General features: G+C 52.4%; 1 protein-coding gene across 6 annotated transcripts in view; it reads left to right on the top strand.

Moving 5' to 3' along the window:
• MYLK (myosin light chain kinase) overlaps window positions 1-18,130 on the top strand; it is a gene marked incomplete at its 5' end in the record, with an annotated part of 274,919 nt that overhangs the window by 199,452 nt on the left and 57,337 nt on the right. For 5 of the 6 annotated variants that reach the window (XM_079704502.1, XM_079704499.1, XM_079704501.1 and 2 more), the window contains 2 exons: window positions 3,191-3,307; window positions 12,403-12,489. In XM_079704502.1, the coding sequence (XP_079560628.1) occupies window positions 3,191-3,307; window positions 12,403-12,489 (204 nt within the window). Of the gene's footprint in view, window positions 1-3,190; window positions 3,308-3,889; window positions 3,980-12,402; window positions 12,490-18,130 lie in introns of all 6 variants that reach the window. The other variant, XM_079704498.1, reaches the window with a different exon arrangement.

Below are 18,130 nucleotides of genomic sequence, written 5' to 3'. Positions count from 1 at the left end.
GGCGGATGGTGCTCACTTACAGCAGCTGGGCCTGCCCTCCAGGCCTGCAGAGTGGCCTCACCAGGCCCTTTCTGGACCTGCAGCAGCGCTGCTCAGGCCTTGGCCCAGGACTGGGAGGCCCATGGCTGGCCAGTGGGCTCTGAGAAGTGCTTTTCTCTTTATGCCTTGTTTCCTGCCCCCGGGCCAGGCTTCTGTCCCTGGCAAACATTTCTCCCCGTCTATGAATGAGGGTTCATTTTTGTTGCTGCTGTCAGCCAATGATTCATTTTTAATTGCCTTCAATGTGGGATCTCGCAAAGTCTTTTTCAAAACCTGTATAAGTCCATCCTACAAAACACAAGGGTTTATACAGCACCTACTATGTGTGAGGCAGTATTCTAGCCCTTTTCATTGTATGCATAATCCACTTGAAGAATTCTGAGTTAGGCATTTTTTTTTTTCCTTTTAGAAACTATACTATCTTTTTCAATGGTAGGTTATGTTTGATTAAGTGTTCATGACTTTCTGTTGCATAGATCCTACCAGGTCACCTGCTCCAGAAATATGCCTTGGACATTCTCAGAACGGCAAATTTTTGTTTTTAAACTGACTGCATTCCAGGCTCAGGGAAAACATTCATAATACTCACAGTCACTGCCCTCCATGGTCTAGCGTGGGAGAGAGGCGTGTGTTTCAGTAATGGCCTTGGGAGACGAGCTCTGATAAAGGTGAACGCAGGGCACAGAAGAGGTCCACCTATGGCCAGGGGTGCTTAGAGATGGCAAGGAAGGCACCGTCCCTGAGGAGGTGACCTGAGGCTGAGTTGTACTGTCCCGGCATGCCGGGGGACCAGGTCAGGAGACACTGCTGACTGAGGGCAGCCTCGGAGCAGAGCCTCTAGGGCTTGGGACCACTCCCTCTACCTCGTACACCCCACGCCTCCTCTCCCCACACACTCAGAGAAAGCACAAGACGGTGGGGTGGTCTTCAGACTCTGTGGCCTTGAGGGGCTCTCCCAGGGACCCGTCTAGCTGAGCCATTCATTGGATCCCTGGTTCCCATCCCCCTCACCTTCCTCTCAAAATTCCCCACCAGGCTGAGGCTTCTCAAAAAAAACTCTGGGAAACAGTTTTTCTTCTGGAGGTCAGGAATAAGCTGTCCCACAGGAAATACCAGATGCTTCAATCTGGGCCAGCCCAGCCTCCAAGCCTGCCGGGGGCCCTCCCCCAGCGCATGCACATGGCCAGGGGTCCAGGCTCTGAGTGGCTTGGAAAAACTGCCTTTCTGATGCTTTACCCCCGTGAAGGGCAAGGGCTGTGGTCTACATGCTCCACCTCTCCTGGGGGTCTCACTACTGTTTTGTCCCATTTGGGTTTAAGGCTGAAGGCAGCTGGGGGACTGAAGCTGAGAGACAATCAAGGATTCGACCAGGATGTCTGTTGGCAGTGGGATATCTGCTCCCCGAGCCTTAGCCTCAGACTGAGGGAACATGGCAAGATGGGGTCCGTTTCTTCTAAGCCTCAAGTTTGGGGGCCAGAGGTCATCTGCGCATGCCCCTGCCCTCCCAGATGAATGGAAATTTCTCTCTCTAGAAGATAGGAACCCTCGTTCCCTGATTCCTGTGCCTTATAGTTCTTGCTCTCACGACAGAGTTGCTAAAAATCCAAACTAAATCCTTTCTGCTGCAGTGTCTGCAAATTCTGTCTCCTAGCCACAATGGGAAGAGATCCTGAGGCATTGCCGACCCCGGTGGGAGAGCATAGTGAGGTCCTTCTGAGGGGTGGGGTCTCAGTGAGAGTGTAGGAGGGAGGGGTGCCTATCAGCCATCCTGCCCCAAGGGGTCGGCAAGACTGAGGTTGCCCTGTTGAAGACCTTACCCAGGTGCCAGGAAGTAAAGAGAACTATTCTGTCTCTGCTTTCTCCTCCAGCCTTAGTGAGGTTCTCTGGGCAGAACTGACGTCACCCTTCCTCTCTCTGAATATCCTGGTATTTGTTGGTCAAGTCTGTGCATCTGTCTCATGGGGGTGCGGGGACTTTTGAGATCAAAGGCCATGCTGCTTCGCATACACACCTGGGATGCACACAGCCTTGCCCGCTCAGAGCCAGTGACTTGTGCCGGGCAGTGTGGCAGAAAGGGAGGTGGCCGGAGCCAGTGGCTCCAGGTGGCAGGATGCACGTGGCTCTGGCTGTATCCTCCTCCTCGTACGATGACGGCTGCCCTGACGACAGGGCAGCTTTGGGCAGGACGCTGTGCTGCTGGCTTGTGTGTGTGTCTGATGGCAGGAACGAGGGTACTGCTGCCCTCCTGCTTGGCCCAGTAAGCCCAGTCCTCAGCTGGTGTCTCCCCACACCCTAAGGGAAACTCCCCAAACGTGTCCCCCAGGGAAGTAGCCAGCCCTGGGATGAGAGAGCTAGGATCGGTGAGGACCAGACTTCTGTTCATGCCCAGCCTGACCCCTCCTTCCCCCAACCAGGCCGGAAGAGGTATGCTGGGGCAAGGGTAGCCCCGTGGAAAAGAAGGCCATCCCTCTCTCGGGACCAAAGGACCCTGCACTGAGAGGGGCAGCCCCACAGAGCCCCTCTCCCAGCCCAGGGCCCCTCATCGGCCATGATTCTCAGCTCAGATACCATTCCTGAAAAGCCAGCTCCACGGTCCCAGGCTGGTCACTGTCTCCTCCCAACAGATCTGCCCACAGGCCAGTGTCCCTGCTGGACAGGGGCTCCTGCCCTCCCCGCCCCACCTCTTTGTTCAAAATGCCCTTTTCTAGGATGCATTCCCAGAAGCATTGCTGTAAGCAGGGCAGAGTGTCCTCACCTGCCGCTGTCCCTACCACAGTCTGTGGACCGGAGCCTGACTACTGCTCATCTCTCTTGGTGACATCCAGTGTGAGGGCCTGGGTCCGTCTGTGCCTTCTATTGTGCTGATGCTCTCCAAAGGCAGAGGCTGTTTCTCTCTCTTCTTGCCTTTCTATCATATCCCCATGAGAGAACTTGCTGGGGTGGGGGGCGGTTGGGTATATTTAGGGATCAGTTATTTTGGATCTGGGTTACCAGCAAAAAGTGCCTTGGCTTTGGTGGGGCGAGCAGGTTGGTTCCCACAGGGCCTCTGATTTCTGAGCGTGTGAATAACACTTGCTCTGATGCTCCAAGTGCCCGGCAGGTGTTGGGCTCAGACCTGGTCCACTCAACAAATGTTCCTCTTCCCGCCCAGGCTCACTGTGCTCCGTCTCCATTGAGAAGGCACTGCCCGAGGACAGAGGCTTATACAAGTGCGTAGCCAAGAACAGCGCCGGCCAGGCTGAGTGTTCCTGCCAAGTCACCGTGGACGGTAGGTTGTGCCCACCCACCCCTGCCACACGTAGAATCCCGTTTCTCAGCGCCCCCTTCCCACCGTACCTGAACAGGGCTGCAGCCCGAGGCTGCCATCCCAACGTGAGGCATTCACTTTGTGGGTGACAAACCATCTTTTGCAAAACAATGAGACAGGAAGGAAAGTGGGAGCGCTACTTGGTGGTCCCCTGTGGCCTCACAGCCCTGCCCCCTGCTGGGAAGAGGGCTGCTCACCTTGCTGGTCCCTCCTCCCCAGTCCTGACCCCTACATGCCAGGAAGGGAAGGGTGAGACAGGGCAGTAGGAGAAAAGACACACCCACAGGAAAATGACTACATAGTATTTTTTTTTTTTTTTTTTTTTTTTTTGTGGTACGTGGGCCTCTCACTGTTGTGGCCTCTCCCATTGCGGAGCACAGGCTCCAGACACGCAGGCTCAGCGGCCATGGCTCACGGGCCCAGCCGCTCCGCGGCATGCGGGATCCTCCCGGACCGGGGCACGAACCCACGTCCCCTGCATCGGCAGGCGGACTCTCAACCACTGCGCCACCAGGGAAGCCCTACTACATAGTATTTTACAAGCCGCAGCGAACAAGTGTCAGTGCCAGCAGGACAGACCCGTGAGGAAGAGGGAGCAGAGTGAGGTCCAAGTGGGGACACTTCCTCCAGGAGGTGAGTAGGGGCTGAGGCTTCGGGTAACGGGGACAGGCCTGCCTCTGCAGTTAGAGAAAAGTAATCATAATACAGCAGAGGGAGAGGAAGAGACGCGTGGGGACGGAGAGACTTACCAGGTCTGAGTGGAGTTTCTTGTGAGGAAGGGGCGAGTCCAAGCTGTAAGGAATGGGGATTTGTCCTAAAGAAATGCAGGTAGGGCTTCCCTGGTGGCGCAGTGGTTGAGAGTCCGCCTGCCGATGCAGGGGACACGGGTTCGTGCCCCGGTCCGGGAAGATCCCACATGCCGTGGAGCGGCTCAGCCTGTGAGCCATGGCCGCTGAGCCTGCGCGTCCGGAGTCTGTGCTCTGCAACGGGAGAGGCCACGACAGTGAGAGGCCCGCGTACCGCAAAAAAAAAAAAAAAAAAAAAAAAAGAAATGCAGGTAGTGTGTGACTTTCCTTTTCTCCTCTGTGTAGGGTTAGAATTAGAGGCTTGGAAGTAGATGGTTTAGGCCACCACCCTCAGTTGACGGGGCGGGACACCCAGGCTGTTCAGAGAGGGAAAGCTTCCCTCATGAGGTTCCCTGCTCTATTGAGGTGCAAGCCAGGGCCAGAGTCCCATCTTGGGACTTGCAATCCAGTGCCCTTTCTTGGTATTTCGTTACTTGCCTGGAACTGTCTAAAAAGGTAGTTTGGGGAAAACAATTTCTTGCCCTTGAAATGCCTGGTTAGTAACTATCAGTGACATGTTAAAAGCTAGTGTCCAAATAAGGCATCTTGAAGACCAGTTTTGTTGTTCCTCTGACTTTGAATATAATCACTTGACTTCTAAACCCCTAACCTGTTTCACCCCCATTCCACAAGACGTGGAATCATTGTCTCCATTCTGGATTTTGTATATGATTTCCTGATCATAAAAGCCGAGATCTGTGATACATAATGAGTGGGAGAAAAGAAAAGAGAGTCTTAAAAACCAAAGTCTTTTTTAATAAAACATATAATGGCAACACAAATTGTCAGTAGCCAACAGTAAACCTGAAACTAGAATATTGTGGGTGTCTCCCTGGAGTTCTATGAATGTGTTTGTCACAGGGGCTCTTGAGTGTAAGGGAGCAGATTCCATGAGTCAAAGTGTATGGTCAGTTCAGAAGGGGGCTTGAAACATGTTTTGAGGCCAGGGGCTGCTGCTTCTGATTACTCCTGTTACCCACCCAGGTCAGAGTTCTGCTTCTTTCTAGACAGGTACTACAATTTAAAAAACAGTGTTTCTGGGAACTTGACCCCAGAGACCTATTTCTAACAGCGCCACACTTGGGACCCATGCTGGTTCCAGAAGGAAGCCCCACCTGTTAATAAGGTTATCTGCTTTTGGAATCCCTAGCCTCTTTGGGTCCTATTTACATGGCTAGCTGAAGGCAGGATGGCAATTCATTCTCCTTATCTGCAAAGTGTCAGCACCTTTTCCAGAAAGAGCAAATGGCTCATTTTAAAAAATTTCCTTTTTCCCTAGAGAATACATTTGGGGATTCTTTTTTTTTTTTTTTTTTTTTTTAAGGTTTGGGAATTCATTCTGCAACTTAAAGGGCTTTCTTTGCCCCTCAGTTGGTCCCCTTCTAATCTTGGCCATCATAATGTATCTATAGTTCCTTCAGAGGGGCCTCTGCAGGGTTTGGCCTCAGACTACAGACTGGGATGTGGGTCTTAGGAGAAGTGCTAGGAAGGGGATGAGAGGGAGACCAGCTGAGATAGCAGGGCAGACTCCGGGTTAATTGGGTTTTGTTTTGTATTTTTTCAAAGAGAAAAAGGGAAGGTCAGCCCCCCTCCACACCCACTCTCCTCCCTGTTGCTACACCTGGACTATGTTCCTGTCCTTCCCGCCACGTTTAACTTTATCTTTCCGTCAAGAGCCACCTCTGGGCTAATAGGAAAGGACTACAGGCTCCTGAGCTGCTCCCCCGCCCCCTTTCAGCATCTTTCCCCCTGTGCTCCTCTCAGCTAAATAGACTTCAAGTCCTGCTCTGTCCCCGATCCTCTCAGCTCTCCCCACACCCTTAGGCGATAGTACCTGGCTTAGAGGTCCCAATGGGCCCATGCACCCTTTGATATTATAGGCAAACTTTTATGTGTTTGTGGATTAGAGCATTTTTCTGAAGAAAGGGTCCACAGTTTTTAAACAAATGCTTAAAAGAAGTCATGAATTAAAAGACAGTGAAGGGGACTTCCCTGGTGGCGCAGTGGTTGAGAGTCCGCCTGCCGATGCAGGGGACACGGGTTCGTGCCCCGGTCCGGGAGGATCCCACGTGCCGCGGAGCGGCTAGGCCCGTGAGCCATGGCCGCTGAGCCTGCACGTCCGGAGCCTGTGCTCTGCAGCGGGAGAGGCCACAACAGTGAGAGGCCCGCGTACCGCAAAAAAAAAAAAAAAAAAAGACAGTGAAGAACCGCTTGCCCTAAGAAGTAACCTTGACTGAACTTTGAAGCCTAGCTGTTGGGCAGGGTCTTCCATTGCTCTCCATCTGCAGCTGCCCTGCTAAACCTCTGGATAAGACCAGTCTTGCTTCCCTCCTAAGGGGCTGCAAGGTCCTTCTCCTCTCGAGGTGGGGACCACAGCTAATGCTGATGTCAGGCTGGCCCTGCCCCCGACAGTCACTCACTATCACTCATGTAGCCTGTGCTGGACACCATTTAGACTATATATCTGTGGCTAATAGAATGATGTATTTCAAGACCTCATGAAAATGACGTTGGCTCATTGGCTGTTCCGTATTAGCCACACTACTACTTCCCTCTTATAGAAAAGACAAAGGGAGGTTGCCTTTATAATGCAGCACATCTGGCTCTTTTAATCCTGCCCTTTGGGTTGTTTCCATAAGAAAAAGGGTGCTCTGTGCACTTTCTTGATTATAGTCATACCGCCATTCCTTCCAGGTTAGCAGCAGACATGTCAACTGGTACCACAGAAGGCAGCTGAAGCCTGGGGTGGGTAAGGACTTGTCAGAAAACTCACCCAGGAGGAGAAAAAGCTGACCTTCAAGACCTTCCATGGCCTGCTGTGGCCAGAAACTCTTGTGCATTTTTAGTTTATGCAGCAGTTGGGCAGGGTATCTTTCTCAGTGGGAAAACCCAGGCTCAGTGAGGGTCAGCAGCCTTCCCCAGTCACTCAGACAGTAAGCAGGAGATGCCGTTTCCCTGGGTGTCTCTGATCCCAAAGCCCAGGCCCCTGGAGCCACCCTGCACAGGGAGTCACATGACTCCCTGGCATGAGTTACCCTGGCAGGACTCCAACCCAGGTGTGTCTGGTTCCAAAGTCTGCACCTTTCCACCACCTGCATGGCCTCCCTATCTAGTGGATAACATGGCAGTGTCCACTGTCCGAGAGATCCAGGTCTTCCTTACTAACAGCCCTTCTCGCTGGGAAGTCCTTCTGCACCTCTGGCCTGAGTGACCCACTCCCTCTCATTCAGACCCAGGTGAGAGGTGAGGAAGCAAAGCCCTTTGTAGGCCCAAATCCCAAGACCGGGCAGATCAGGCCGCCCTTCCCAGCCACCTTGCCAAGGACATCGGGCCTCAGCTACCAGTGAGATCAGGGGCTTTGTAACCGTGGAGGCTGGTGTGTGCATTTGGTAGGGCGTGGCGTTCCCATGGGCCTTCTCTCAACCCGTATGTCAGTGCCCGCTCTGCTTCTGGGGCTGGGGTTAAAAGCAGTGAACGAAACAAGTTCCTGTTCTCAGAGCCTTTACATTCGAGTGAGGGAGAGACAAAAATACGGATGAACAGATATGTCATACGATCTCAGGCAACAACACATGCTGTGAAGAAAGCAAAGCAGGGTGATGGGGAAGCGTGCTGTTGTTGGAGAGGGTGAGGCCTCTCTGAGGAAGAGGCATTTGAACAGAGGCCTGAAGGCATCTGGGAAGGCGTCCCAGCAGTAGCACGGCACAGGTAAGAAACAGGAGCAAAAGCCTGAGCTGAGACTGTATGGGAGACACTCCCAGAAGGAGAGGTAAGGAGGCCAGGGTGGCCGAGCCCCGGGCCAGGGGCAGAGTGGTAGGAAATGAGACTGAGGAGGACCAGATCTGCAAGGCCATGTAGGCTGTGACCAGGACGCTGGATTTTATTATAAGTGCGGTGGGACAGCCCTGGCCGTTGTAAAGGATCACTCAGGCGGTGACCAGACCCAGGAGGGGTAAGAGGGAGAGCAGATTCGAGGTTGCCACGATAGCCCAGGCATGAGATGATGGCAGCTTAGACTCTATGGAAGAGGTGGGAAATGACCGGATTTATAATGTTTTGACAGTACAGCTGATAAGATTTGCTGATGAATTGGAAATAGACAGAGAGAAAGGGAAGTCAAAGGTGACCCTTAGTTTTCATGAGGGAGCACAGGTCAATGGTGGTACCACCTACTAAGATCAGAATGGGTAGGGGTGGGGGACAGTCAAGACTTTCGTGTATGTGAAGTTTAAGGTGTCCATTAGACGTCCAAGTGGGCCTGTCGCGTAGGTTGACCTTTAGATGAATCTGGAGTTGAGGAGGGAGGTCGGGGTTAGAGGCAGGACATGAGGAGCCATCTTCATGAGGCCACTGAGTGCCCTGGGCGTAGATGAGGTCTCCAGGGGTGGATGTGGATGGAGGAGGGAAGGAGAGAGTCCAACACTGACAAGTAAGGCAGGACAGAGGTCTGCGAAGGAGACGGAGAAGGACTGGCCATGGTGAGACAGAAGAAATCAAGCAGAGAGGGGTGTCCCAGAGGCCAAAGGGTGATCATTTCAATAAGAAAGGAATGATGGAGATCATTGTGTCAAAAGGCTCTGCCGAGTAGAATAAGATGAGCATGAGCATTAGCCATTGGATTTGGCAACTTGGGGCAATTTGCAACTGTAAGAAGGGAGTTTAAAGCCTAATTTGAGGTGTATGCAGCTAATAACTAGCTGGGTGGGGATTTAAACCCACACCTTGGCTCCTAACCACTGTGGTCCACTGCCTCCATGGCCAGGGAGCCCTTGTGACTGTGGCTGAGCTGACCCCCACTTCTTTTGTTGGCCTCAGTCTGCTCCCACTCCCATTTGTTCTTTTTTTTTTTTTTTTTTTTTTTTGCGGTACGCAGGCCTCTCACTGTTGTGGCCTCTCCCATTGCGGAGCACAGGCTCCGGACGCGCAGGCTCAGCGGCCATGGCTCACGGGCCTAGCTGCTCCGTGGCATGTGGGATCCTCCCGGACCGGGGCACGAACCCGTGTCCCCTGCATCGGCAGGCGGACTCTCAACCACTGCGCCACCAGGGAAGCCCCCATTTGTTCTTTATATTGTCTCGGGCAGCTAAAATGTATTAGGTTGAACTAAATAAAATTGCTGTTTTAGTAGGTCAAAAACACTTGAATATTGGCCAATGGTGTGGTTCAACCTGAAACACGGGTGTAAAGCACTTAGCAGCGTGCCAGGCACGGCCTGAGTACCCAATAAATGCCAGCTCTTACTCCGCATCTCATTCACTCCTCTGTTGGGGTGTTGTTATTCCCTTTTTCCTGGTGAAGAAGGTCAGGAACTTGCCCAAGGACTCACAGTCACCGGCCTGCAGAGCCAGGAAGGCACTCATCCTGACTAGAGCTCTCTCTCTCCTGATTTTGCCTGCATGCTGCTCGCTCCTGGGCAGAGAGAGAGAGAGAGAGAGAGGCCAGCCCCTCTGCCCTGCCCCCTCCTGGGGCTCCTGGAAGCTCAGATCCCCCTCCCAGAAGCCTCCCAAGACCTCCCTCCCCCTACCTAGGGTTGCAGCTCTGGGAATGACCTCTCTCGAGGGAGACAGAAGAAGAAATGCTGGGTTGGAAGGCTGAGCCCAGAGCTAGCCCAGGAGTGGAAGGGGTGAGGCATTGTCCATATAAGGACACGTTTTCCTCTCTATGTTGAGGCCCCCCCACCGCCGCTCCTCACACAACCACCTTCCTCCCCCCTGCTTCTTTGGAGGCACCAGCAGACCAGCAAAGGACTCCAGCCCTGGGGCCCAGATCTAGAAATGGAGTTCAATTTCATCACAAACTGATTAAAATAGACAGAAAATACATGCTGCTCTTAAACTTTTATTACTATTATTTTTATCCCCTGGGCAGCCATGTGAGCACAAAGCTGGTTCTGATTAAGCACGTGGTCCTCTCAGCCCACTCCTTGCTGCGATTCTCACGGACAGACTGATGGCTAGTGGCTCGTGGTGCAGGCACAGCACACAGGGGGCGGGGCTGCTGCAGAGGGAAGAGGGGGCTCGGTCCACCCCCGTGGGGCTCCAAGTCTGGGGGTGAGCCTGGTCTGCCTGGTCTGCCCGGGAAACCTGAGCCCCTTTCCTCACGGCCAGATGGAAAGATAAGGAACATCTACAAACAAGGCTCAAAGCACATGATGGGGTGGTGTACTCACAAGTCAGTGTAAAGCAGGCACCCAAGAGCTGAGGACGGATGAGGAGGCAGGAAACATACAGCAGGGGCCCATCCGGGAGGGCTTTGTGAAGGTGGAGGATTCTAAAGCGGATTTGGGAAGGAGGCGAGGAAATGCGGCGAACAGGAGAAACGAATGAACAGGTAAATGATCACCGTCTCACGCATTCTCTCCCTAGAGCCTTGTAGTGCTGTGAGGCAGAGAAAATAAGTGTAGTTTCCCTTGTACAAACGTGGAAACAGAGACCCGAGGCAGCTGAAATTATTTGCCCCCGGTCCCAGGATTGCGGATGACAGAGCTGCAACGAGAGCCCTCTTCTCTCCATCGCTACTCTAATGATGCTTGGAAGCAAAGCCCATCATGACCCCACGAGGAGAGAAGGAATCTCAGTCCCCGTCTCCTTTCTTTCAGGAGCCCAGGAAAACTGGGCCTCTCCTCCTTTGCTTGCTTATGCCTCAGTTTCCCCATCAATTAAAGAAAAATCTTGGTCCTTCCTCGTCTCCCTCCTCTGATGCCCCGGAGCTCACTGGGAAAAAGACGGCAAAGCGAGTACTTATGCCAAGGAAGAGAGGACTGTCTGTGCACACTGTCCCCGCCTGCTCTTCCTTAAAAGGGGGGAAAACGAAGACATTTCTGGGTGTGCCTTTCTTTAAGTTGTCATTGGTGCTGTCAGAAGTGCTGGTCTTGAAGGAAGGGAAGAAGGGAGGGCCCCAGACAGGGAACCATAGACTCACCCCATGACCTTGGTTTATGGCAGCCTGATCTGCAAACGTCAAGGGAAGTGTACCCACCCAGCCCCTAGTTCTGTGCTTCCGAGCCCACCCCGCAAAGCCCCAGAAGCCCAGTCTAGGCGAGAGCACGTGGTAGAGTCTGGGATTGCCCCACCGTGGAGGCGGGGACAGGGAGATGGCCCTTCCTCCCCATACAGGCCACAGGAATGTGGCCAAGCGTCAGCTGGAAAGTCCCACCCCCTCCTTTCTCCCTCTGCGCTTCCTCTTCAGGAGCAGGAAAAGGATGCACAGGAAGGGGCTGGGAGGGGGAGGCTCCCTCCCAGCTTAGTCCCTGAAGAGAGTTCCTTGTGGAAAATGCTGGAGCCCAGTGATAGCGGTACAGCCAGCTCCTTCTTATCCCGGTCCCAGCAGCTTGCTAGAGTCCAGTCTCTTCTCGGCCCAGTGAGGGCCTTTTCCACCCAGCCCAGCGCTATGTCACCCTGCTGCCCTGACAAGGGAGGGTTTCCCCTGGCATCTTCCACACTGGGCATGAATGGGAAGAGGGGGAGTGGAGGACAGCCCCGCGGAGTTGTGCGCTCACCCGGGCAGCATTTCAGCTCTGCCCAGAGGCTGCCGCTGCAGGGTTCCAGTGGCTCTGCTTTGGGGAGGGTTCAGAAGCCCCCACAAGGGCTCCAAGGCTCAGTCCAGAGCCCGTGAGGCATGCCAGCCGCCTGCTCAGAGGCCTTCATCTGGTCTGGAGGTCTGACTGTCAGTGTCCCTCGGTACAAGAGTCAGAGACAACAGGCTGCAAGCCCCCTCCAGACCGTGAGCCCAGGGCAGCAACCCATCCCCTGCTTCCCCTGTTCAAGAGACCTCTCTACACAGAGCAGGCTTTTGGAAATCCAGAAGGTTTAGCCCAAGTGAGTTAAGACCCAATGAAGGGAAAAGATAGGCGCTGGTGAGCAGAGGGGCTCTGACTATCCCCCAGCCCTGCCAGTGATGCGATTCTGGCAGCCCGTGCCTGCAGCAGAGGCGAAAGCGCTACCCAGCTCCCAGGATAGCCTGTCCATCCATCTTCAGGGCAGCTGTGCTCTGCACCTGATTTATAAGGCAGGGTGGCGAGGACACTCCTTCTTTGGTGCTCTTGAGAGGAAGGTGCCTGGCCTGCCCAGCAGGCACTGAGGGCCCTCAGAGTGGAGCCGGGACGGGGAGGACCTGTTGGTGTTGAGGTGGGATGTTGATTGCGATGCCTCTTCTGCTTCCTTCCCCGGGCAGCTGCCTACTCATGTTTGTCGTTAACCTGTTTTGTTCCAGATGCCCCCACCAGTGAGAACGCCAAGGCCCCGGAGATGAAAGCCCGGAGGCCAAAGAGCTCTCTTCCTTCCATGCTAGGAACAGAGAGTAAGTACTCGTTCAGCTCTTCCAGGCAAACCCGGGACTGAGGGCCGGCCGCTTCCCTGCCTGTGCTCCTCGGAGCCTGGACCCTGCCACCACCCTGGTGCCCTGTGAGCCACCGGTGACTGAGCCACTGGCCTTTTCTCACCCCTCCCACCTCTCCCAAGGCCTGAGTGGTGTTGCACATCCACATCCTGTGGCAACGTCACTCAGGCCCCTTCTGCTTCCCACCAAGAACCCTGGGAGACCTTCCCCTAATCTCTCCCAGTTGAGTCTTTCCTGCCACATAGACCTTCTTACACAGTGGCTCTGATCAGATCACTCCTGGTTGGAGTACCCAGCGGTCCTCAGGGCCCACCAGTCCCGTGCAAGTGAACCTCTCACACGTTGCCGTCCTGGCACACCTGCCACGTGTGAGCACACATTCTGACATCCAGCCTCAGCCTTTGTTTCCAAGTGCTGCCCCCCAGCTCCTTACTCCTATTTTATCCTCAAGCCAAACTGAGCTCCCCTGTGTGCACCGGACGTCCCTGTGTTCCTCCCTTTGTGCCTTTGCTCTGGCATCTCTCTTGTGGGACAGGCTCCCACTGAAAAGTCATCTCATCCCTGAGCTCGTCTTTGCTCCAGCTGAAAGGAACTCTTCCCTCCCGTGAGCCCCCCTAGCGCTCAGCATCCATCCCCCTTCTGCCATTGGCTGTCCTCTTCCCAGGCTCACGGTGACGTGTCTGTGTCTCATCCTCCTTCCTCCTTTTTAAGTTCCGTGGGCCTCCAGCTGGGCCAACTTAGGGGTGCACCTTTCAGGATGCCAGTGCCGTGACCTGCTCATAGAAAGGCCTTACCAGCATCTCTTAGAACAAACTTGCAGCTGTGGTCTAAATAGCCAAGCAGGGAAGGGGCTTCTCCTATGACTCTGCCTGACTCTCTCCCTCTTTTTGGATCTTGGCTTTCCCAAGAACCCCTTATAAGCTTTTAGGTACTGTGCCTAGGGTCCACGGTGCTTTTACAGGCCCACAAAAATATTGCAATATCTTATAAAATTAGGGAAAAATTTAACTTTTAGGTCAAAGAAAATGTTTTAATTCATAACATTAATATATTCATCTTTATACCAGTGCAGTTGTAAAATATAATTTATGTATGTATGTATGTAAGTATATACTTTTTTTTTTTCTTTAGTGAAGGGAAGGAGCCTTCAAAGGCAAAAGTGCTTAGACTCCACAAAGGTCATAATGCAGCCCTGGCTTGCACTACTGATTAATTATTGGTCTAATTTTGTTAGAAGTATGCTTCGAAACCTCCAATTTTAACAAAAGATATGGGGTTGCTTGGGCATCCCAACACACTCTGTGTTTTAAAAGAGCAAAAGACAAGACAAACTCTTAATTACCGACACTAATAAAGGGAAGTGAGCTAGATTAATTCAAAGGCTGCCTCTCTTTTTCTGTTACAAGGCAGTGTTCTGTAACTTAGTTTTGTTCTCATCTCTTCAAAGCAACCTATTTACCTTCCCAATGAGGAGCTTGGGTTCCTCATGCACATACCAGCCAAGCTTGTGGGGGTGGGGAGCACGCTCAGCCTTCAGTGTGCCAGGACAGCCAAATTGGAATGATAAGTTCTCATGGATATTTATTTATTTATTTATTTTTGCCTGTGTTGGGTCTTCGTATCTGTGTGAGGGCTTTCTCTAGTTGTGGCAAGCGGGGGCCACTCTTCATCGCGGTGCGCGGGCCTCTCACTGTCGCGGCTTCTCTTGTTGTGGAGCACAGGCTCCAGACGCGCAGGCTCAGTAGTTGTGCCTCACGGGCCTAGTTGCTCCGCGGCATGTGGGATCTTCCCAGACCGGGACTCAAACCCATGTCCCCTGCATTGGCAGGCAGATTCCCAACCACTGCGCCACCAGGGAAGCCCTCTCATGGATATTTAACCACTGGGAGCGTCCGATTATCAAAAGTGGACGTTTAATAATAAGTTGTTGACAATGCATAAACAATTCTAAGAAAAACCTAGTGAGAATGGGTTAATGATTTTATCTTCCGAAAGGATTTCTTGGGCCTGTGTTCTATTTAGTTATGGGACAAAGTCCTCGGGAGAGACATGGGATCTCATAAGAGCGCCAAGTGATGGTGAACTGGGTCTGATGCGATTGTTCTCCTCTCCTGGGGGCAGAAGCAGGAGTGCCTGGAGTTCGAGCTGGGAGGTCAGCAGCCTCCTGTCCTCAGCTCTGGCACATCTCTTCCAGTGCGATCCCGAGGGAAGTGAGGTGGGGGGTCAGAGGAGAGCCATGAAAGAGAAAAACAAACGAGGCAGTGAGCAGACCCTGGGCTCTTTGCCCTGGAGAAGAGAAGGCTGTGGAAAACCCCAGCCAAGTTGTCATCATGCAGTTCCAGGGCAGGGGCTCTCAACCCTGGCTGCATGTTAGATTCACCTGGGGAGCATTTAAAACCACTGCTCCCTGCTGCACCCCAGACTAATTAGATTAGAATCTCTGGCAGTGGGATCCCGGCTTCAGTGAATGTTTACGCTCCTGGGCCATTCCAAGGTGCTGTCAGCCAGGCTGGAAACCAGCTGTCCAGAGGGAAGCCCGGTGCCCTGGCACCGCTGGTCTTGAGAAGCAGAACCGGGTCTAACTCTACTAACTCCATGAAATGTGGAACCACCGCGGGCCCCCCGGCCCAGGTCCTCAGGGCATTTCCATCACCTGCCTTTAGGGAGAGAGCAAGATGCTCTGGTGGAGTCTGGGTGCCATGGTTCTTTCCCCTCCGAAGGGTGCAGAGAAGGGGGCTCAGTGGGCAGTGCTGCTCGGCGGGGGTGGGCAGCTGCAAGTGCTTCATCTCCGTGGCAAACAAACACACTCGTGACTGCATCACCTCCAGCTGACACTGCTTGTCTGCTGAAGGGGAATTTCACTCTGTTTAGAAAGCCTTCACGTTGGAGTTACAGACAGATGTCTTACTCCCAAAAGAATGGAAGTGTGTGTCTCTATGTATAGTAATGGCCATGTTGAATTCCTCTGCCGGCCCACGCCTCCTGGCCCCCATCATCCCAGCCTGTCACTCCCTGGGGCACTGAGAACAGTAGCAGCGTCTTTCCTTCGAAACCTGCAGAGTTTCCTGGGTGCCTGTGTACCACTGTGGGGCTTCCTTCCCAGGAGGCTCCTGAGAAGGCAGCTACCCAGAGATAGGGAATGAAAGGGGTGTCTTTTAGGTCTGCACCCCCAGTTCTTTTCTCACTTTGGGGGATAATTTATATGATTTATCAATTACATAAGTTAAATATGCATGCCTTCTTGTTGAAACATTTTAACTAGTACAGAAGTTTACCAAGTACAATGTGAAAGCCCTCTTTCATCTTACCCCTAATTTCACTCACCTCCTCAAATATATTCACAATTACTTTTTTCTGAATATTCACATATACACATGCAAATATTTCAGTTGGACTTTTTTCTCACAGAAATGGAATTATGCAGTCTGTACACCTCTGCAACTTGCCTTTTTCTCTCAGCATTGCTGTCCCTGGTCCCAGACATCTCTGATTCCATGAGAAAGCCCAGATTCTCACGTTGCTGAGTGGTCTGGCTGTGTATGTGTGCTCATTTTCATCAAGGGCTGGGAAGTACCTAATCTAACCAGGAAATCCATCTTTCCTCCAGTGACCGAGGGAAGGCTGAGTGGTTTCCTTGTCAAATAGATGGCGGCCAGATCCCTGTCTGCATGCCCTCCCCTCCCCAGCTCAGATGTTTGGTCCTGTGAGGGAGCTGTCAGGTGTGAAAGTGGATGGTGCTTGTCCACACTGGCCTGAGAGCCCCTGGGGGCACCGCTGCTGCCTAGCTCTGGGGAGCATGAGGGAAAAGCCAAGCGGATTTGCCCAAACCCAAGGGGCCGGATGAGAGAAAACTGACGAGAGTACAAGTTAACCTGACGGACACCAACTCACAAGAACAGAAGTGAGGAGGGGTTCATCTGGGAAGGTTTTGGGATGAGGGAAACACTAGGCCAGGTTATGAAAGAGGAGAGGAATGTGGTTTGGTTGAGGAGGAACTGTAACACTCCTCTTGTGAGGGGAGACTGGAGGGAGGAGTGCACAGGTACTATCGTGAGGGCCCCCGATTCAATCACCTGCCCATCACACAAAACAAGAGTTTTTTGAGCACCCATGCAACAGGCATCATCTTAACCACTCAATCTATGTCACTTCAGGCAAGTCTTATTCAACTGAGCTACAAATAGTTGTTCCCATTTTACAGATGAGCAAATCTGAGTCTTAGAGAACTAAACTGTCTTGCCCAGAGTCTCACAGCTCACAGCTAGTTACATGTGGGCACTGTGAGGGCAACCCTGATCTCTGTTCCTCCCATGCCACCCTGTGCCTTCCATAGTCTCAGGGCCATCCCTTGTGCTGTCCACACAGTGGACACTGTCCACCAGCGGGGACAGAGGTCTGACTGCCATCAGAGCTGGGGGGAGAAGAGTGTGACAGCCAGCATGCTTCCCTGGATCTTGAGACCTGTCAGGGTCTTTGCTGCATGCCTCTCAATGGGAATTTTTTTCTCACTTTATTTTGATATAATTTCAAATACACAGAAAAGGTGCAAGAATAACACAAGAAACTCTTGTACACCCTTTACTTAGATTCATCAATTATTTGCATTTTGTTCCATTGTCTTGTCATTCTCTGTGTATAAACTCATCTATATATATACACCATTCATCAAATATTCATATCTATGTATCTATATACACTGTATATATACTATATATACACTATATCTGTTCATATATATTCACCATTCATCATATAGACATATATATACCATTTACAAATAGAGACATCACGCCCTTGACCTCTAAATATCTACTGTGTATCTCCTAAGAACATAACCACAATGCAATTATTAAAATCAGGACATTTAACATTGAACCGATACTGTTTAACCCACGGTCCCATATTCAATTTTTGTCTATTGTCCCAGTATCCTTTATGGCTGCTTTCCCCCATCTTGATGGGAATTCAGTCTCAGCACTCCTGGAAAACTTTATGCACTCCTCCAGCCCAGAGTGGGTCATCTCCCACCTTTGGAGAGAGAACAAGAGAGACGTGCGTGGGCCTGGGGGAGAAGTATCCCCACCTGTGATGGGGATGGGAGGCGTGGGTAGACGGCAATACCCTTCCTTGTTGGACCTCCAGATGCCCATTTACTGTGGCCGGTGGGGCAGTGCTCAGGCACAGGGCATAGCCAAACAAGCCCCTGGGCTGGAGAGCAGGAAGTGAACGTCTTGGTTCTGCCTCTGAACATGTGGCCTTAGTCAAAGCCCTTCCTCCCTCTGCACCTGTCAAATGGGGACTTTCTCTGACTGACCCCCCAGGCCTTTTCCAGCTCTGACATCAAGACATTCAATAGAATGGTCTTCTTTGGAGTGATACAGCACAGGTGGGGTTGGCCAACACCCTTTGTATCATCTGGTACATGAAGGGTGGAAGCTCCAGCAAGCGTGAACACACAGCAGCAGAGATATCCTGATGGGGAGGAGGCCATATGCATAGAGTCCAGGCTTAGTGTGTCCAGCTGGAGGGGATCTGACTGGAATTTTGTGTGAGAGAGGCGTTGATGGGGCTGAAGGATGGTTTGAGAAAATACAGAGAGGCA

The sequence above is a fragment of the Hyperoodon ampullatus genome (genome assembly GCF_949752795.1).
Source record: "Hyperoodon ampullatus genome assembly, chromosome: 5".
In the NCBI taxonomy this organism is placed as follows: Eukaryota; Metazoa; Chordata; class Mammalia; order Artiodactyla; family Ziphiidae; genus Hyperoodon; species Hyperoodon ampullatus.
This window is presented reverse-complemented; position numbering and strand designations above follow the sequence as displayed.